Source organism: Colias philodice, chromosome 31 (genome assembly GCF_061535455.1).
Source record: "Colias philodice isolate Cphi_HAF_F1 chromosome 31, ilColPhil1 Martin Lab GWU primary, whole genome shotgun sequence".
NCBI classification, from domain to species: Eukaryota; Metazoa; Arthropoda; class Insecta; order Lepidoptera; family Pieridae; genus Colias; species Colias philodice.
The window spans coordinates 1,249,503-1,271,435 of record NC_143116.1 but is presented as its reverse complement, the minus strand read 5'-3'; the positions used below and the strand labels follow the sequence as shown (position 1 = coordinate 1,271,435).

Genomic DNA, 21,933 nt, shown 5'->3' with positions numbered 1-21,933 from the left:
CTAATTACTATACTGTATTCTGTGACCTAAGCCTACAGCACAGTATGATTTCGAACACATCGAACTATTATTGTATAGTGGGTAGACCTATAATAAAATCGAGGATAAATGTATAAACATCGATAGAAACTTTGTAGATAGATAGAGAAGTCAGCGTAGTACGCGGGCGGCAAGGTTTTAGAAGTGCAAGATATTTTTTCTCTTCATTATGAAATTTCAAAAAATATAAAATGTATAATTTACAATTATTGACATGTAAAATATTTATAATACATATATTATGCTTTATTTTGCCTTTTTATAAATGAAACCATTCTATAATTCATAAGTTTAGATTTTTTATCATTGCCGCTTTAGGAACTCCCAAGAATAAAGCTGTCATTTATTTAATTTTAATCTTTTGACTACAACTGAGTTACGATTTTAAAATATGTACATATAAGTTTTAGCAATGTTCATACAAAGCAACAGGTTTTTATATGATTTGTTTATTATCAGTTAAGCAATATGTGTCGACAGAAAACGGAACGTAACCTTTTGTTACCAAATGGAAATTGATAATGTCTGAATGTCATTTGAAATGTCATAACAGTCGTGATTCAAGTGATATTGTGTCCCCTATTGATTTTAACAAGTGTATCCTGCAATTTCAGTAATATTAATTATTAGAACAACCAGTCATGTCTTCTATAACGGATGTAAGAACTATATTCAACAGCAAATTGAGCGAGAATCCGGACCATGGTTTTCATCCCTTAGATCTAGACAGAGTAAAGGACGAAAAATACATCACCCGGGTTTTGAAACACTCCAACGAGGATGCGAAGGAAGCTGCTGATATGCTCTGGGAGATATTTACGTGGAGGAAAACAACCGGCGCGAATGATATTAACGAAAGCAACATTAAAATGGACTTTGTACAAGACGGCGTAATATTTCCACACAGCCGGGACGTTGATGGTTGTCTATTGCTTATAATCAAGTCAAAAAAACACGTGAAAGGCGTCAAAGACTTCGAGGAGATCAAAAGAATCATCATATACTGGTTCGATCGTATGGAACGCGAAGAAAACGGTAATAAAATATCATTGTTTTTCGATATGGAGGGCTGTGGGCTGAGTAATATGGATATGGAATTGATACAGTACTTAATATCTCTATTTAAGCATTATTACCCTTATTTCTTGAACTACATTATAATATATCAAATGCCGTGGGTGTTGTCTGCTGCGTTTAAAATCGTCAAGTCGCTGCTTCCAGCACAAGCCATTGAAAAGTTGAAGAATGTAAATAAAGATTCGCTTAAGAACTTTGTGCCTCCCGAGCAGGCTTTAACATGCTGGGGCGGGCAGGACAATTATGTTTTTGAGTTCGTACCTGAAAATAGAAGTACACCAGAGCATACACCGAAAAAAGTCACATTTGCCGAACAAAATGACATTCACTCATCTACTCCAGCTGGTGAAATGCTGAGAATCAATCCTAGCAATTTAATCGTGTTTAAAAACGAAAATGATGATATCACCGGCCAGTTCACAATAACAAATAACGATGCAGGGGCTGTATCATTTAAAATACGCACGACATCCCCAGAGAAATTCCGAGTACGGCCTAGCTCTGGTATTCTAGGTGTAGGGGCATCACAGACAGTCATGATCGTAGTGCAACCAGGTTTCCAACTGAAAAACGTATCAAAGGACATGTTCTTAGTCATGTGTATGCAGATACCGAAAACAGATTTATCTCAAAAAGAACTCAGCGAGATCTGGCAAAATTCGTCTGGAAACAAAGTCGACGAATACAGACTTAAATGCCAGTTCCCAGTAAAAGAGACAAAGAATGGTAACATAGTTGAGAAAACCGATAAATATGATTCGGTAACAAATGCGTTGAACAATTTGCAAATGAACTACGAGATTCTGCACAAGCAAGTCGAGAAGTTAAAGATATTTCAGTTTTTAACTCTAATGCTGTCAATTGTTGCTGTAGTTTTAGGATATTTAGTGTATATGAATACGTATGAAACTGATAGGTACTGTGAACAAATTTAAAATATTGTATTTAAGTATATTATAAGTAAAAAGCTGTAGATAGGTTGTCTCTTTTCCACTTATGGTATTTGGATCTTGCCATCTCCCTTTGACGTCTTATTGTGTGTGCGTAAGTGTATTGAAGATCGAATGTTAGATAACCTATCTAAAGCTATTTACGTCTATGTATAGTAAAAAGTTAGGCGTTGATTGGTAACATTCCTTGTATAAGCAATTATGTTCTTTTGCATTTTGGGCCACATGTTTAGAATTTTCGATATATTAACTGTTTTATAAACAGATTTAAAACTGTTGTATTTGATATTAAAATTAATGTTTTAAAAATGGCTTTTTTGACTATAAAATACTGAAATAAGCTTTGGATTTGTAATGTTACTATATTTCTAAGACTTGTAAAATTTTTGTTTGCTTCTATAAGAAGGTAGTATATTAATTATTATGAGGGTAAAAGTTTTGCCGCGTTTTATGACAGTAGTTCACAGATTGTGATATATTATCTGTCCTTGTGAATCATATCATAAAATGATAATATTTTAAAACCAAGCTCTCTTATGCTAATTATTGTTTAAGATATTTTTTAATTTATTATTCAATGTAAGAAAAATGTTTTGTAAGAAAAACTAAAATAAAATATGTGAAATTTCGTAAAAATTTTCGTCATTCCTATCAATTTTCCGATGAAAAATCTGTATGAAAACTGTTATTCTTTTCTTTTTAGTTAAAGATAAGAATTTAGTTGTAAGTGCGAGTGAGACAACATGATCGTGCCATTTCTGTTTTACAAATGCGAATTTTCCGTTAAAAATTGTTTTTCCAACAAATTTAATAATAAAAAATTGTCTCGAAAAATGTAGGTATTATAAAATATGTTTTTGGTTAAGGCTCTCATATAAAAATGGCCTACTCAAGTTATTTAATGTGTAACATTTGTTTATCTGTTACTGTTAAACCAATTTTGATGCGATTTTGAAACAAATTTACAGCTATGTACATAAAATATAAAAAAATTGTGTTTTTATTTATTATATTTAATTAAGTGTCTCACTGGTGTAGAGATGGTTTTATTTATTTTAATGGTGGTTTTCTCTAAATTTAAAGAGAGAATTTAGTTCAATATCACATAAAACGGGTTTTAATCACAAAGTTTTAAATAATTTTGAATATAGGGTTGCACCTTTCATTTGTATAATATTGTTTACTTTTTACTAAAACTTCATCAAAATCTGTTTAGCCTTTTAATGTGTCTGAAACACACACACATTACATATATATATATATATATGTATTTAAAATTAAAAATTAAGTTACTTCAGTCTTGTTTTTTTTTGGTTAATTTTTCGGTCTTTTTTTATCTGTCAACCAGGTCATATATTTATTGTTTAAAATTATTTTTTTATTATTAATTTATAAAAAATACTTGTAAAATGTAGAAGTAACACGTTAACTTTGTAAAACTTTTAATAAAGGATTTTATGGTTGTATGTTTGTTTCCATTTTTATTCGCCCTTGATTTTATATTGTAACTAGCTGCGTTTCTCCCGCGTGGCTTCGCTCCTGTTGGTCTAGCGTAATGATATATAGCCTATAGCATTCCTCGATAAATGGGCTATCTAACACCGAAAGAATTTTTCAAATCGGACCAGTAATTCCTGAGATTAGCTCTTTCAAACAAACAAACTCTTAATAGTTAATATTATAATAGTATAGATTTAAGACTGCCTGTGCCGGGTGCCCTGAGGTTTTAAAGATGATATTATATAGGTACCTACTCTATATAGCCTTCCTCGATAAATGGACTATCTAACAGTGAAATAATTTTTCAAATCGGACCAGTAGTTCCTGAGATTACCGCGTTCAATCAAACAAACTCGTCAGTTTTATAATATTAGTAGGTATCTATAGATTCTATATATACCTATTATAATTTATATTTAATCAAGGAAAAGTTGTTCAATATATTAATACATAACAACTACGTCCATAAAGCAGATTGCAGAAAAATATTGATTAGACCTTGATAAAAGATAAATGTATGGCTCTCACGCGACAACGTAGAAACCACGCGAGCGAACGCGCGTGAAAGGCTAGTACAAATTATGTTTTACACAACGGGCAAAAGGCTATTTTAGTAGTAAGTGTTATAAATGAAAGAAGAAATAAAGAAAGAAAAGACATTTAATCTGGTATTTAATTAAACACACGTGAAAAAAATGCGAGTGTGTTGTTTCTTTTATGTCGCAACAAAACGATTTCATGGTATAATTTTTGTCTGAATATATTTAGATAGTAAGTAGAATAGAGAGTGATATAGGCTTTTTAAAGCGGTAAGACATCTACGACATGCAGCGACCCATGAAAAACCTAAAAAAAATTGAATAATCTAAAATTTAAGTTTTATAAATGGCGATAGATGGCGATACTATTAATGTGTCTATTACCCCTAGCGCGCACGAGCAACTTTGTCTCCGCAACTATTTTGTCTCTCCCATCAATTTGTATGGGGAGTTGCGTCGCTACGTGCGCGCACTTTCATACTAGCCCATAGGTGGGAGAGACAAAATAGTTGCGGAGACAAAATAGTTGCGGAGACAAAATAGTTGCGGAGACAAAGTTGCTCGTGCTCGCTGGCTCTTATAGTGTGTGAAAAAATAATCAGTTGGTATGATAGATCATGGAAATTTTTGTTTTTTTAGGATTGAATATTTTCAAATGATTAACTATTGAATATTGTCAACCGCAAGTCCGTCAAGTCGCGCTATTTTTGCAGAAAATAGTAAGTCGTAGGTTCTATCTGCATAGCTCCGCTCCTATTTCTCGATATTACATTCCTGCCTTCCTCGATAAGTGGGCTATCCTGATTATATTGTACACTGAAATAATTTTTCATATTGGATCCGTAGTTCCTGAGATTAGCGATTTTCTAATTTCTACCAACCAAACTCTTCAGCTTTATAATATTAGTAAGATAGGAATTACGATATAGATTTCTTGCGTAAAAGATAAACTTAACAGCTGACGATTGCGTAATGCAGTAACTAGACAATATTAATAATGTTATTAGCCAATTATATCTTTCTTATATATAAAATTCTCGTGTCACAATGTAGTCTGCATACTCCTCCGAAACGGGTGGACCGATTCTCATGAAATTTTCTGTGCATATCGGGTAAGTCTGAGAATCGGCCAACATCTATTTTTCATATGTACCACGGGCGAAGCCGGGGCGGACCGCTAGTCTAGGTATATTAACTGATAATTTTAAAATACTAAGCTATCTTTTATTGATTGATTAATGGTTAATTGACTGAACGAAAATAAAATTAGATTTGATCCCAATTATTGATGTCTGAAAAGCGTGTGATGAAATAAATGTTATTTTCCAAAATATACCTAGTGTTTTATTTTTAATTCTTAACTCACAACGATCATAGTGCAGGATTAAAATTGAGTTTGTTGATTTTTGTCTCCGCTTATAATGGAGTAACTAGGGTCTAAGATTGTTAAAAATTAAAAATAAATGTATAATAATGTCTTTTAGCAGTCAATACCGACTCTCTAGTATTTCTTCATTTTGTTAAGTAAATAGACCAATATAGACCATAGCTGTTTTTTTTCTATTATGACCGTTGTTTCAATAATTTCTAAATTATGTTACACATCAATAAAATAAAACAACCACATAAAAATATCATTTTATTTTTTAACAAACACCACAGATGACACAACGCTGCCAACTTTCCCGCCAAATTTGAATTGCGGCGTCGGTATGACACATTTCAACTTCATTTTTTCTGCAAAATGTTTTATTAATTCCGCTTCTGTCCAGTTACAGGACGTTATTACGAATAAACCTGAAACAAACAAAAAAAAACAGTCAAGTGCGAGTCGGACTTGCGACACTAAGAGTTCCGTACAAATAAGCCATTTTTAGAGTTCCGTATCAAAGGTAAAATGGTCTGTCTGGTAGTCTGTTTGATATTTCTTTATTTTTTAATCATTTAACATACATATTTCGACTGGACCGACCGGTTGGCTTGGTTGGTAGTGGCCCTGCCTTCCAAGCCAGAGGTTGTGGGTTCGATTCCCACCCGGGGCAAATATTTGTGTGATGAACATAGATGTTTGCTCTGTGTCTGGGTGTTAATTATCTATCTAAGTATTTATTTAAAATTATATGTATGTATGTTTATCAGCCATCTAGTTTCCATAACACAAGCGAAAGCTTAGTATGGGTTCGGATCGTGTCGTGTGTGAAAATTGTCCTGAAATATTTATAGACTACAGGCCCGTGTTGAAAATATTATGGGTCATTTGACCCACCAGGTGACCTATCTAGAACGATATAAGAGCATAAAATAATAAAATTCAGCACTATGACGTCACTTGTAAGCTGTCCACCTGAGTGCAGATGAGAATTCGAAGGTTCAGGTAGAGATTTTCTCCCCTTGTCTCCATGGGTCCCATTTTGTACGGCGTTGCGGAATAATTGATTAAAAGTAGTATAGAAATAGTATGACACAGATGCCGTACCTTTGGGTACAGAACCGTAAAAATTAGCATTATATTATACCACTGCATCTTGTTATTTTTTTTCTATTGTTTATACTTTCATTCTTTGTATCCATTATTTCTTATTTTTTAGAAGTATACTAAACTTAAACATAACTTACCATTATCAACCAACATGGCCGCTACTTGATCGGCATATTTTTGTCTATTCTCCTTTGCGTTTTCTGGATTTAAGCTGATTGCATCATACGTCCCTTTGTCATGTACTACACTAAACTGTGGACCTAGGTTTGATACGTCGTCGTTTATAATGTCGAAAACCTGAAAAAATGTGGGTAGTTGTGAATTACGTTATTAGACCGGACTCTCAGTGGAGTTTCGTTTGCATAAATAGCGGACCTAAATCTGACTTCTGATATATATTGTATAGATCCCAGACATCCTATAGACAGATGTTGCCAACCAGTTTTGTGGTCCCCTTCCCCGCACCCCGGTAATTAAATATGGCATACAAAGAAAAAAATAAACATTTCCAAAACATGCCGCGTGGGGTATCAAATGAAAGAGCTTATTGAGTAGATCACGAATATATAGCATACTATAACATTTCTTACACTTTCTCTAAGATTTTTTAGAAAATTTACGAAAATGCTCCATTTTTGAGTTAACTTTAAACCACTAAAGATTGAAAACTCATGAATATATTTTTTTAATTATTATTCTAAATAATTAACAATAGTCCATTGTTTACGATTCAATAGTTCGTACAGTGAAATAGTTGCATGGGGAAGTGGGGGGAGCATTCAAAGATGGCGAGTATATTTTCAAGTTTATGCCAGAAATAAAGGCCTAATACGAAAATATCGGTGTCAGGGCTTAGAATAATTATCTCTGCACTGTCTTTGTGTTTGACTGAATGAAAAATATGGCAGAAAATTCTTGAATCAGCCTCTGTGTGATTAGATTTGGCATAAACTTGAAAATATACTCGCCATCTTTGGATGCTCCCCCCACTCCCCCATGCAACTATTTCACTGTACGAACTATTGAATCGTAATTTATGGACTATTGTTAATTATTTAAAATAATAATTTAAAAAATATATTCATGAGTTTTTAATCTATATTGGTTTAAAGTTAACTCAAAAATGGACCATTTTCGTAAATTTTCTAAAAAATCTTAGAGAAAGTGTAAGAAATGTTATAGTATGCTATATATTCGTGATCTACTCAATAAGCTCTTTCATTTGATACCCCACGCGGCATGTTTTGGAAATGTTTATTTTTTTCTTTGTATGCCATAATTAATTACCGGGGTGCGGGGAAGGGGACCACAAAACTGGTTGGCAACATCTGTCTATAGGATGTCTGGGATGTATACAATATATATCAGAAGTCAGATTTAGGTCCGCTAATTTTGCAAACGAACATCTTGGAGCCTGCTCTATATAGAACACGAAAGTTTGTGTTTGCGTGTTTACTAAACAACTAGCTGTGCCCCGCGGTTTCACCCGCATGGCTCCACTCCTGTTGGTCTTAGCGTGACAATATATAGATGTTAGTGCTAACAAACATCTAATTTACAAACATTGACATGCATTTTAGCAAAATTTTATTTAAAACGATACAGTAGAATATAGATTATCTATTATCTATACTATAATAATATACAAGAATGTTCATCTATAAGTACTTAATATTATCAGGCTGAAGAGTTTGTTTGTTTGTTTGAACACGCTAATCTCAGGAACTACTGGTCCGATTTTTTTTCCCTATTGTGATCTGCAATCAGTCACAAGACTTTTATCAGATGAGGTGACTTAAAATTGTCCGATTTGAAAAATTATTTCCGTGTTAGATAGGTCATTTATCGAGGAAGGCTTATATATCATCACGTTAGGACCAACAAGAGCGGAGCAATGTAGGTGAAACCGCGGGGCACAGCTAGTGATTTATAAAGATGAAATTAACTATTGAATTATCATGTTATTATAAGGTAGTTTTTCAAAAAACACATGTCAATACATCATTTTCATAGTAGTTGTGAGTTAAGTTTTAGTAGTGACTAGCTGTTCCCCGCGGTTTCACCAATATTGCTCCGCTCCTGTTGGTCTAAGCGTAATGATATATAGCCTATAGCCTTCCTCGATAAATGGGCTATCTAGCACCGAAATTTTTTTTTCAAATCGGACCAGTAAATCCTGAGATTAACGCGCTCAAACAAACAAACTCTTCAGCTTGATAATATTAAGTATAGATAAATATTCTTGTATTTCAAACTTATTTCCTATATTACTTACCTTAAAATTAATAAAAGGGAATTCGTTTTTCGACACTTTTTCCGCTAATTCAATTGCTTCTATACAATAATCCACTCCTAGCAGATTTGTGAAACCTTCCCTCGCTAATTCTGATAGTGTATACCCGTTGCCGCAGCCTGTAATGAAACAAAATGATAAAATTTAATTTTTGTTATTCTTTTTGTATAAACTATAAAGCTACAAAAAATTTTCATCAAAATCAGCCAAGCAATATGTTCTTATACTTTATATAATACTAGCTTTCCGCCCGCCGCTTTGTCTAAAACATAATAAATTATATACTAAAACCTTCATCTTGAATATCTATTAAAAAAAAACCGCATAAAAATCCGTTGCGTAGTTTTAAAGATATAAGCATACATGGATAGCAGGACTAGTGATTTTAATTGTATTCTGTAGATACCTTAGAAGTTGAAATTGTTTCGAAAGGCACAGCTAGTAGAAATAAAATACTAGCTTTCCGCCCGCGGCTTCGCCCGCGTTTTCAAATAATAACCCGCATAGTTCCCATTCCCATGGGATTTCCGGGATAAAACCTATCCTATGTGTTATTCCAAGTTACCCTCTATATGTGTGCTAAATTTCATTGTAATTGTTTCAGTAGTATTTGCGTGAAAGAGTAACAAACATACACATACACATCCATCCTCACAAACTTTCGCATTTATAATATTAGTAGGAAGTAGGACTAGCTGCGCTCCGCGATTTTACCCCCATTGCTCCGCTCCTATTGGTCTTAGCGTGATGATATATGTTGACCCCTCCATGTTGACCCTACCTGTTTGAACCCAACTCAGACAAAATTTCAAGTAACTGGACTTCATTGAAAATTTCTCATCTATCTACCCTCACAAACTTTCGCGCTTATAATATTGTGTATGAAGGAAGGTGGAATTCCTCTATCGAAAAAGGCAGTATCTGCGACTGGCTGGCTGTTAAGGCCCCAATGAATGATGTCAGAAAGTTGTATATATGCTGTGTAGCAAAAACATTTCGCTTGCGCGATTCAGAGCGAGGAGTCGCTACAAATATTAGTTCAATATAAAAAAAAAGACGTGTGGCACTCGGGGACTGCCGCGGTAAAGCTATTGCATGCTATGCCTTCAAGCCACACCTCCGCTCCTGTCGGAGTGGGGAGCGTGAGGTGTTTTCGTTACGGAATTTCTGGATTCGGTCCCCGCGCTCAAGGCCCGCGATAGAAGCTATGCAATAGCTTAATAAATTACCCAAATCAATAATCCTGTCGTCCAAACCAATGCCACATGTACTTATCCACCTTATAACGCGTATTGCACTGTCTTCACCAAACCAGACGTCACCTGGGTCACCGTGTTCTTTGAAATTCGTTAATTCTTTAGTGTACGCTGCTTGCCAGTATGTTTGTGTGCCCAGTTCGGAGGGTGAGAGCTCTTCGTCCATTACCTGAAATTATGGATTAGTAATAAGGGAACATTCAAGTATTACATTTGTGAAGATTTTTGACCCCCTCTCCCCGCCTTGTAATACACTTTTTTTCTTCTTTTAAGGTTTTACGAGCCTCCTCATTGCGTTACGTTTTAAGTGCCCCCTAAGTTTGGTTTTGAGGGTAGATGACAAACAAATATAATATGTAACAAGTACTAATGTTGAAAAAAAACCATAAGTGTGAATAAAAGTGTAATAACTTCCAAATCTTGATTTGAAGGTGTATTTTTAAGAAATATGATTTTAAAATGTTACTTGCACACATACTTTAATGAGAGTCAATTATAAGGCTAAACTGCAGGTACTTAATCGTTAATTTGTTTGTGGTTAGCTGTTGTCCTATGGAACGTATATATCTGAAATTTCAGTTGACTAAAATATTTCATTTCTAAAAACGGCTATTTACTCTAGAAAGTTACTCCATTTTGATTTATTACGCATATTTCATTGAGGACCGTAAACATAACATAACCTATAAAAATCGATAGAATAAGCAGCTTAGAATTTTATTAAATGTTGTTTATTTTGGGAATACAAAACGAAAATTTTACAACATTGCAAAAGTTCAATTTCGTGTATACAAAAATATAACTTTGTATATATTATATTCGCATATAAATCAAAACTTTTTACCAATGCAAACAAAACAGCTATACTCTTTTAATAAAGCAAAAAAACACTGCTACTTACAGCAAATTTATTGTAATTTGACTGCACGATACCCACTGCTAAATTAAGTGTTAATATTAAAAAGGTGCAGGATTAATAAGTTGAAAATTTATAAAATTCTGAAATCGGCTGTCGGCGATAAACAACGAAGCGATATGTTTTGACTTTTGGATCAAATGTCAAGTCATGAAGTCAAAACTCAATCATGTGTTAATGACAGCTGAGATTTTTTTTTATATATTTTTGAAAAATACTTTAGTACAATTATATTAAAGTAATAGGAATAACATGAAGGAAGCCATCTAAGTTATCAAAAAATTATTTTATGTTAAAAAACCGTGCAGAAACAGAGAGGTTAACAGAGAGGCATATGCCATATGCCAAAAAGACTTGTAGCCGGATAAGAATAAACTAGTTTATAAAACTACATAGGTTCAAGCAAACGTCAAAAACAATTCAATTTTCGATTGGTCTCGGAATCACTCGGTAGAAAATTGTGGTGATCTTTGCAAAACCGCAAGTAGTTAGTGACAAACTATGGACGTTGCGGAATTAAATAAATAATAATTAACTTGACAAACGAAATCATGTACGATCGATAAAACCGCGGCCTAAATAACAAAAATTTTTGTATAAAATTAACAATATTAGACACGCAAAGGAATAAATGAATAAATTAAAAATCATAATTATTGATCAATGATAGATTAACGATTGTTAACGTTAATATAAGTTAAGTTATAAGTATTTGTTTGTGTATGGTGCTTTGAATGTCTGTGATATAGACGAATTGAAAATTATTTAGGAAAACAAGATTTGTTTTTTCATGTGGTAAGTTATAATTCTATAGTATACAAATAATCGCTTACATAATTTTATGCTTTCAAGTGTTTACAAATTTATACCTGTCTAGAACACATCATTACATAGTATAAAATAAAACAAACTTTCTGTCCCTATGTATACTTAAATCTATAAAACTACGCAACGAATTTTTATGCGGTTTTTTAATCTTGAAGGTTTTAGACTTTAGTATATAATTTAAGATTTCTACAAAGCGGGAAAAGCCGCGGGCGGAAAGCTAGTTTGTAAATTAAACAGAACAACATTGTAATAAATTAGAAAGATTTATGTTTATAAGAGTGATGTCATGCGTTATTTACATCTTACTTTGATCGATTTATTTCTTTGAGTTCGAATCTATACTAATATTATAAAGCTGAAGAGTTTGTTTGTTTGAACGCGCTAATCTCGGGAACTACTGATCCGATTTGAAAAATTCTTTCGGTGTTAGATAGCTCATTTATCGCGGAAGGCTATAGGCTATATATCATCACGCTATGACTGACAGGAGTGGAGCCACAGGGGTGCAACCGCGCGGAGCAGCTAGTAAGCTTATAAAAGTCTTGTATTTACTTATATAATTATTTTTATTATTGTCTGATTAAAAAAGACGTTATCCACTGTTAATAGTTGATGTTTTAGGACCAATTTTTCAATGCTTGGATAAAACTTATCCGTCCAATAAAGTATTACTTACACAATAATATTAAAATGTCATGTAAACTGTCAAATACGGACAATTAGAATACGTTTTTAAAATGGTAGTTTTATACATTATTCGACAAATAAGTTTTATCCAAGCATTGAAAAATCGGCCCTTAAAAAATAAAAAACAAAATATAAAAAAAGAAATAAAGAAGTAGTCATGTTCCTTCTGTGTTTAAATATCTGTCACATTTTCTTTAATTTGATAGAAGTTAAATATGATTTACAATTAATATTATTGTTCACTAGCTGTGCCCCACGGTTTTACCCGTATTGCTTTGCTCCTGTTCGTCTTAGGTTGATGATATATAGCCTATAGACTTCCTCGATAAATAGGCTATCTACCACCAAAAGAATTTTTCAAATCGGACCAAAAGTTCTTGAAATTAGTGCGTTCAAACAAACAAACTGGTCCAATTTAAAAAAAAATCTTTCTGTGTTTAGATAGCCTATTTATCGAGGAAGGCTATAGGCTATATAGGCACTACGACCAATAGGAGTGGAGCACTGTGGGTAAAACCGCGAGCACGGCTAATCTGTATAATTTTATCTTACTTCCTACTAATATTAATAATCAATGAGAAAGTTTTTGAAGATAAATCGATGTTTAATTTCAAACATTAATATAAAATAATCTGATAACAACGAATATTGCTATAGATATAGCTAATCGTTTTTATAGCACACTAGCTGCGTCCCGCGGTTTCGCCCGCCTTGCTCTGCTCCTGTTGGTCCTAGCGTGATGATATATACACTGAAATAATTTCAGACCAATAGTTCCTGAGATTAGCGTGTTCAAACAAACAAACTCTTCTCAGCTCTCTTAAAAGCTAGTATTAGTATATTAGTATACAGTATAGATAATATATCAGGTGCTGCATCTGCGTTACTTACTCTTTGATGCAAAAAACAATTATAATAAGCATGGCAATTGCAGGATAATAAAATTGCAATGAATTATGTGTTTTTGTGTTTATGTGTGTGTTATGGATCACTGATTTTTAATTAATTCATAAAAAGTCTATAAAAATGAATGTTTTGGTCGAGTGGTTAGTATGAGAGATTAAAAGTGTGTATTCAATTCCTGGAAGGCATTTTTTAATTTCGTTTTTTAATTTTTTTATGCGTGAAGAAGGAACAGACTGAGATATATTCGCATTTAATTTTTTATTATAAGCGACAGTTGTGTTTTTGGAAATAGAGAAATATGTTCTGCAATTCTGAAAATTCTGAATAATTCAATTCTGAAATATTTTCTCTAAATTGTATAACTTTAAATTAAAAATTAAAGAACGTTATAAAGAAGAAAAGAGACTCGCCTTTTATAAGCCTCGGTCACTTGTTTTTAATAATTGACTAAAACTGGTTATTTCTTCTGCTAGGGTTGTCACAAGTATAATATTAGAGAAGTATATTTATTACTTATATATTTATCTATAAAAGGAGCTGTTATTAAAATAATTAATCTATTTACAATTAAAAACATCAAGCTTGCTTATCTATACTAAGATCTATACTAAGATCTATACTTATAATATTATAAGAAAAATTATTTCGGTGTTAGTCACTACATAGTATAAAACAAAGTCGCTTTCCTTGTCCCTATGTCCCTATGTCCCTTTGTACGCTTAAATCTTTGAAACTACGCAACGGATTATGATGCGGTTTTTTTTAATAGATAGAGTGATAAACACTAGCTGTGCTCCGAGATTTTACCCGAAGTGCTGCGGTCCTGTTAGTCTTAGCGTGATGATATATAGCCTATACCCTTCCTCGATAAATGGGCTATCTAACATCGAAATAATTTGTCAAATCGGACCAGTAGTTCTTGAGATTAGTGCGTTCAAACAAACAAAACTCTTCAGCTTTATAATATTAGTATAGAAATTTAGATAAGTGTAGACATGATTATCATAAGGCAACTTTGATGAATTCGTTCTTGTCGTGGGTGTAAGCATCAATGTAACACTATGCAAGACAATTATGTCGAAATATTATTATGTAACTGTTTACTATGTATCGTGTATTTGTAACTTTCTATATTTTTACACCATCAGCTGATAAGATTTTATACGACTTTTTTTTTAACGTGAGGAAATTCTTCATGAATACCGGCTGCTTCGGGGGCAGCAGCACGGTTATGTCAGACTTCTACTGACTAAAACCTCACGGTGGCCTACTTCCGCGCAAGTAAAGAGGGGATCCCGGGATCTCCGGTGGGAACGCTCAAGATTTTATACGACTAGCTGATCCGATAAATTTTGTTTTGCCTGGAAACCCTTATTACTTAGGGGTAAATAAATAGTACAACTATTCAAACAGCTATTGAATACATAAAAAAGACGTGTATGACGAGTATACGTGTCAGAAGTGAAATTTCAAAGATCCCAAAATCGTCTTCTTGCTCCATCACGCAACGGTATTGCCATGATGCGACGTTGAAATTTTACTCTCAACGCGCCTAAAGAAGTGTTTTTTCAAAAATCTTAAAAATGGTTTTTTCGAAGTTTGTTCGCAAACTCTGAAACGTGTATTTTCTGGACGTTATAGATTACACTAGCCTCCGCCTGCTGCCTCGCCCGCGTTTTCAAAGATAAACCCGCATAGTAACCGTTCTCGTGGGATTTCCGGGATAAAACCTATCCTATGTGTTAATCCAAGTTACCCTCTATATGTGTGCTAAATTTCATTGTAATCGGTTCAGTAGTATTTGCGTGAATAGCCGCGTCCAGACCGGCTGAGCGCGGCTCGCGAGCCGCGCTCAGACTTCCTGCTCGCGAGCCGTGGCACCAGAGCTATTTGTGAAAAGTTCCGAGCCGCGCTCGCGAGCCAAGGTGAGCCGGTTTGAGCATTCAGTTTATCTCCGTACAACGATGGAAAACCACGTTTTATTAGCTGCTGCGGCGCTTGTGTTGTCTGGATATATCATAAAAAAAAGAAAAAAGAAACAAAAAATCTGGATTAAAAAATTGTACCAAAACCGAAACCAATACGGTAACAGTTTGTTAAAGGAACAGGAACTCGCTTGTTTTTATTTAAATGATCTGGATCTTTCGAATCCCATAACATTTTGAAGCTTCCGTAAAGTTGTATTAAGCGAATACTGTCTTCTTTATCCATTTTTGATTCTGGCTCGCGAGCGTCGTTATGTCCGTCCACACCGGGCGAGCCGCTCGGACTGAGCCGCCTTTGAGCATCGCCAAAAACCGACAACGCATGGCTCGGGGTCGAGCGGCGCTCGGCCGAGCCAACGTGCGCCCGAGGAAGCCCGAGCGCCGTCCACACCGGCCGAGCTATTGGCTCGCGAGCGGGACTCGCGAGCCGCGCTCGGTCGGTCTGGACGCGGCTAAAGAGTAACAAACATACACATACATCCATCCTCACAAACTTTCGCATTTATAATATTAGTAGGTAGTAGGATAGGATAGGATATAACTAGTATCTACTATAGCTTTCCCGTGGCTTCGCTTATCTTCACTTTATTGCTGCCGACCGTTCTTCGTATGAATTTTGCATCCCCTAATTAATTTTCATAGTTTCGTTATACAAAGTAACGTCTATAAGGTTCCATCTATTTATATTGAAAGTATGTATTGTCGAATCATATTTTTTTTTCAAATTTGCAATTTAACTAGATATTATCACTTTATTAATTACTAGCTGTGCCGCGCGGTTTCACCCGTTTGGCTCCGCTCCTGTTGGACTTAGCGTGATAATCTATATTACTCGTGGATAATGTACCTTTCGAATGGTGAAAGAATTTTTAAAATCGGTCCAGTAGTTTATGAGCCTATTCATTACAATCAAACAAACAAATAAACAAAGTTTTCCTCTTTATAATATTAGTGTAGATGTCATAGACCAATAAACTAAGATTATAATATATAAGTTTCAGACGCTTTATTATATGCTGTAGTACAGTGAAACTGGTTAAGTGAGACATCAAGGGACCTGCAATGTCGTTTCAATTATAGAGGTATTCCACTTACCCAGTGTCTCAGATATACAGGTATAAATAAATATCTGTCTCATTTACAGAGGGTTCCATTAATTAACTTCAGTTTTTCACGTAATGATAACGATTGTAGCTTTCGTTTTGACATTTTTCAAATAAACATCTGTAAGGATAGTAAAGCGAAACTAAAACTGAAGGTAATTGAAGCTCAAAATTTGTACTTACGTACTTGGAATTACGTGTGGAATTTGTGGGTAGAATAAGAATGAGTAAACAAACAATGTTATCTCAGTTACAGAGGTGTATGCATATAAAATTTACTCGCTGTCTCAGTTATAGAGGTAACTATGATGATAAATCGAAAGAACAAATCCCAGATATAGAGGTTTACCTCGTCCCACTAACAGAGGTAATTCAGTGCCAAAGTGTTGGGACCTCAGCATGAGTTCCAATTATGGAGGTTTCTCACTTATCCAGGTCCCACTTAACCAAGTTTCACTGTATTTAACTTCTTCAAATAATAAATAATACCTATCAAATATAAAATTGAACGCCTAATTATACTTATATATAACACTCATGTATATTTTTTTAATAAAAAAAATGACTATTTTTTATAACCTCTCGGTGACAACCCTAACGAAGTACCGTTGCAACTTATTATGCAAAAAATAGCGCATACGCATGCGAATTCTGTTTCTGTGTGTACGAGCTTCACGCATGTATTGATTCATCAGCTTTTTGGGTTCATTATAATATTCTTAACCAACTTCTCAAATGGATGTTTTTATTAAATAAATCGGGTTTAAAATCCATTAAAAAGAATAATTTCTGAAAGTTAAGTTCATTACAAAACATTTTTTTTTTATTTAATTAGCTTTTTCTTAATAATATTATAGTAAAGTTATATTATTGGCATAAAACATTGGAATTTGTTGCAACATTTCTGCGGATGCGTTTTTCATAAAATCATTGGATTGTAACCGTTTTTTACCCGACTTCGCCAGAAGGAGGGTTATGTTTTTAGTGCATTTTGTTGTTTCTCTAGTCGCTTTGAAGCGTAAACAATATTATAAGGCTCGCCTCACACCACCGGAATGCGTGACTAAATTCAGATTCTTAAGTCATAATCTGAATTCCGTTAGCATGTGAGGATACTTACAAATTCATCAACATACCAATTTTGCAGCACAACTGAGAAATAATCTTAATTCCGGTGTTCGTATACATATGTATATACCTACAATAAATGTATAGAAAGATGAGCGTGCGTTATATTCCTTCGGTCCGGAATTCAGAACGCTCGTAAAAATTATGAATCTGAAACTCAAACTCAAACTCAAACATTTATTTATTCAATTAGACTTCTTCCAGAAGCACTTTTGAATCGTCATTACATTCTTTAAATTTACCACCGATTCGCAATGGATTGGTGAAATTGTATGCATTTCTGTGCTTTCTGAATTCATAGAGATTCTTTCATTGTGTGAGGGTGTCCCTATAATCTTCTTATCTTTCTTATATATAAAAATGAATCGCAAAATGTGTTGGTAAGCGCATAACTCGAGAACGGCTGAACCGATTTCGATAATTCTTTTTTTATTACATTCCTTGAAGTACGAGGATGGTTCTTATGTAGAGAAAACGTAAATATGTACCACGGGCGAAGCCGGGGCGGACCGCTAGTCGGGTAATATGTATCAAGTATGTGTGATGGCCTATACTTCCAGTACATCTATTCTAATATTTTTTTTAAAAGTTGAACTGTTTGTTAGAACGCGCTAATCTCAGGAACTCCGTCAAATTTGAAAAAAGAATCACTGTTAGATAGCCCATTTATCGAGGAAGGCTATAGGCTATACATATATCATCACGCTAAGACCAACAGGAGCGAGGCAATGCGGGTAAAACCGCGGGGCGCAGCTAGTCATAAGCGTCAATGTCATTCCATACATTACATTACATACACGTAATACATTATGTCCATTTATAATGATACTATAAGATAATGACATCCTGGTTTTGAATGTCAGGTCATACAATAGCCCATATACTAGCTGTGCCCTGTGGCTTCACCCGAAAACACCGTGAGCAAAGTTTCGACCTTATTTCAACAGTACGAAGACTTGAAATTTTTCCGTTTTCATTTTTTTCAACCAACTTCTAATCGTGTGCGCGTTTTACCGTTTCTGAAGATTGAATGTAATAATGTAACTTATCTTTCCCTTTTGAATTGTTATATCGTTGACTTACCACGTTAAAACGTTTCATTCTTGTAAAATTGCTACTTGCTGCGGGAAACATCAAACTCAAATTCAATCATTTATTCATTCAATTAGAACCTCCTCTAGAACTTTTGAATCGTCATAAGATATTTTTAACATTTACGATTCGGAATTAATCTAGTTAAAATAATATCCGGAACCACGAGGCCGCCCAACACACGCTTGACCGTTCAGCTTGCGTGTCTAGATATTAGGCTATTGGGTTATTCGTTTTAAAACTAGATTAAAAACAAACTATACACTGGGGATTACAGTTTTTCGAATATTTTGTTACTGTTAATTAAACTGTAGATATAGAATGGTATGGAAAAACGAGTGTGTGGTTTTTATGAATATAGTAGCTGTTGCCCGCAGCTTCGCCTGCGTGGAAAAGATAAATTTTCATGGTACAAACTTCTATCCCCTATTTTATCCCCTTGGGGGTAGAATTGAACAAAATCCTTTCTTAGCGGAAGCCAACGTCCTAACATCTACCTGCATGCCAAATTTCAGCCCAATCCGTCCAGTAGTTTGGGCTGTTCCTTGAAAGATCACTGTGACAGTCAGTCAGTTTTCACTTTTTCATATTTAAATTGTTGTGTTTAAAACTCAGTTTTAATTATGAAATACACTCACCGGCATGGAATCTTGGCCACTGCAAATTTTTGGGTAAAATAACACTATTTCTTTTCTACTACAAAATTCAATAAAAATTTAATCAAAACTAGTTACTTTAATGTTTTTACTAACTTTTAGTAATAATTGGAAGTTCATAAGAAGTACTACCGCGTAGATATGAATTAAACAAGAATTTACGCTTTTCCTGTGAAATTTAAATGATTTCTTAAAAAATGCAGAAAAATTAGAAAGAACGTTTCCATAAAAAAAATTGAACCTTTTAATATAGGGTGTTTCCTTCTCTTTCCTTAAACACTGTTTGAATCCAGTCTGGCATACTCTGGAAGACATTTTTGATGTCCACTTGAGCTATAGTGTACCAAACGGTCCCAGCTGTATTTCTAAGCTCATCTAACATTGGTGCTGGGTTGGAATCGAACTTTATGTTTCTTTTAAGCATGTCCCAGATGTGTTCTATTGGATTAAGATGCGGGCTACGAGCTGGCCACTCCAATTTTTCAATAATAACCTCTTGAAGGTACTCTTATACGCATCGTACGACACGCGGACGTGCGTTATAGTGTATTAGTAGCAAATTTTCTTCACTGATAAACCTGTAATAGGGCTGAACATGTTCCTGGAGAATTTCCTCAATGTACCTGATCAAATTTAAGGCATTATCTACGATAACTAACTCCGTGTGAGCATCGGAACTTATACCTCCCCATACCATTATTGACCCTCCATGAAAAATCGCAGTTTGAGTGTGGTGATGGGTGAAAACCTCTCTTCTCATCCCCTCTATACTGACTCTTGGCTATCAGAAGCTCGTAAAGTGCGTTAGCAGTCATCTGTGAACACCTCACGAGCGCACTGGCTGTGGGTCCGGTTTTCATGTTCTCGTGCAAAACGAAGACGTGCTTCTCTGTGATGTCTGAGGAGTTCTGGACGGCGTGCTGGTCTGCAAACCTTCAAATTAACTTCCTTCATTAGTTTTCTCACCGATTGCTCACTCACATTTCTTATCCTGGTGTTTTAGAGCCGGTGGTGTATCTCAAAAACTGTCAGAAAGCCATTTCTGAGTATCTCTTGAACAATAAACGGGTCTTCTTGAGCTGATGTGCACCTCACGCCTTCATTTTCTGGTCTGCACGTGTAGCTACCAGTCTCCTGGTATCTTCTCCATGCATAGTGCACCGCTGAACGTGGTACGTACTGTACATTAGGTACTTTACGTTGCGGCAGTCATTGGTCTGACATTGTGATGGCCTGAGCAGGTTGTTCAGATGTTAACGGCATTTTTTATTGTTTGTTATGATCATTGACCACAGTACAATAATAACAATATCTTAAAACGTCATATACGATATCGAAAAAAGTTTAAAACGAACAATTCGTAACTTCGGCTTAACCGCACAAATCACAAATTTCGAGTAACTCTTAAAAAGTGGTAAAAGATTATTCTCAAACTTAATGATTTCTTACCATAACATTAAACAAATAATATGTTAACATATCTGCATACAAAAAAATCGTGAAAAACACTTCAAACTTTTTTTATCGGCAAATTTGTAAGTGGCCAAGATTCCGTGCCGGTGAGTGTATTTCTTTCTTTCTTTCTTTAAATAACTACAGTGATAAGATTTTAAATATAGGTAAATAGTTGAACCTGTCTACAATTATTATAGGCTCCTTTTTTTCAAAGTTATCCCTTAAATATAAAAAGTTGAAAATATCTCAAGGATATGCCACAGTAATATTATGTAGAGATAAACTACGATAACATGGCGCGCCCCTCCAAATTACTGTTTCAATGTGTGTAGTGACATCCTTACGAAGGAGTTTGTATGTAGTTGTACGTATTCGTCTTTAGTACTTTACGTTCAGATTTGTTGGTCAACTAATCATAAGTTGCCGAGCGCCCAAGACAACGCACGTGTCGTTTTCATAGAATACTACGCACGTGTCGTCAGTGCAGCGCCATTACTATACTCTGTCCATTATATTATTTGCTTTTTGACAGCTTCACGCCCATGTAGGATTGTATTGTCTATGTTAAGATTTCATACAAATAATTATCGTACTTCATGGACAGGTCCCGCCCACTTAGTGATGCCTACACAGAATTATTCAATGATGGGTCGATAGATTAAAATAATCGGTAGAAATACTCTGTAAAATATATCCGATACAGAAAAACTCTTCTATTATGTTATATAATTTAAACGTAAATACAACCAAATTGTAAGATAGAAACCAATAAATAATAAAATATTAGTTTAGTTTAGTTTTAACATACAATGCATAGATATGTGGTCTTATTACATATCTTATTAGTACGTTTACGTTGTAATTATTATTTACGTACCTGATTCGATTTATGATAATATTTTGAATTTATAATTGAAATGGTATCACAATCGATAATCTTTTGAACATCACTTCTGGTCTCACCCGTCGAGCTGTCAAAAAGCAATTCTTATAGTGGACAGACTATAATAATAATGAGCGATTAGAGCGTGACTAGTCGAGCAA

General features: G+C 34.4%; 4 protein-coding genes across 8 annotated transcripts in view; 3 read left to right on the top strand and 1 right to left on the bottom strand.

Annotated features, from left to right (window-relative positions):
- The window catches only part of Nup98-96 (nuclear pore complex protein Nup98-96), a 282,640-nt gene that overhangs the window by 169,967 nt on the left and 90,740 nt on the right, over positions 1 to 21,933 (top strand). The gene's annotated exons all lie outside the window — the stretch shown is intronic.
- On the top strand, positions 456 to 3,530 carry LOC149475033 (motile sperm domain-containing protein 2-like). The gene has a single exon (XM_089713783.1). It carries the CDS (start codon positions 681 to 683, stop codon positions 2,049 to 2,051), a length of 1,371 nt encoding a protein of 456 aa, XP_089569909.1. The 5' UTR covers positions 456 to 680; the 3' UTR covers positions 2,052 to 3,530.
- LOC149475032 (EEF1A lysine methyltransferase 2) lies at positions 5,733 to 11,168 on the bottom strand. The gene is made up of 5 exons (XM_089713929.1): positions 11,035 to 11,168; positions 10,107 to 10,302; positions 8,860 to 8,996; positions 6,722 to 6,881; positions 5,733 to 5,902 (listed from the first exon to the last, which is right to left on the bottom strand). Exons 2-5 carry the CDS (start codon positions 10,297 to 10,299, stop codon positions 5,745 to 5,747), a joined length of 648 nt encoding a protein of 215 aa, XP_089570055.1. The 5' UTR covers positions 10,300 to 10,302; positions 11,035 to 11,168; the 3' UTR covers positions 5,733 to 5,744.
- The window catches only part of LOC149475030 (alpha-1,6-mannosyl-glycoprotein 2-beta-N-acetylglucosaminyltransferase-like), a 66,050-nt gene continuing 55,555 nt past the window's right edge, over positions 11,439 to 21,933 (top strand). For 2 of the 5 annotated variants that reach the window (XM_089713883.1, XM_089713884.1), the window contains exon 1: positions 11,443 to 11,844. The gene's annotated coding sequence lies outside the window, so the exon portion shown is untranslated. Of the gene's footprint in view, positions 11,845 to 21,933 lie in introns of all 5 variants that reach the window. The other 3 variants (XM_089713885.1, XM_089713882.1, XM_089713881.1) reach the window with 3 other exon arrangements.

What these genes read in the sequence shown, in the direction of transcription:
- LOC149475032 (XM_089713929.1), bottom strand. Translation starts at nt 10,299, where the DNA reads ATGGACGAAGAGCTCTCACCCTCCGAACTGGGCACACAAACATACTGG. An exon ending in TCCCTTTTATTAATTTTAAG is followed by an intron (nt 6,882 to 8,859) that starts GTAAGTAATATA and finishes ACATTTTTTCAG; the next exon opens with GTTTTCGACATTATAAACGA. An exon ending in GGCCATGTTGGTTGATAATG is followed by an intron (nt 5,903 to 6,721) that starts GTAAGTTATGTT and finishes TGTTTGTTTCAG; the next exon opens with GTTTATTCGTAATAACGTCC.
- LOC149475033 (XM_089713783.1), top strand. Translation starts at nt 681, where the DNA reads ATGTCTTCTATAACGGATGTAAGAACTATATTCAACAGCAAATTGAGC.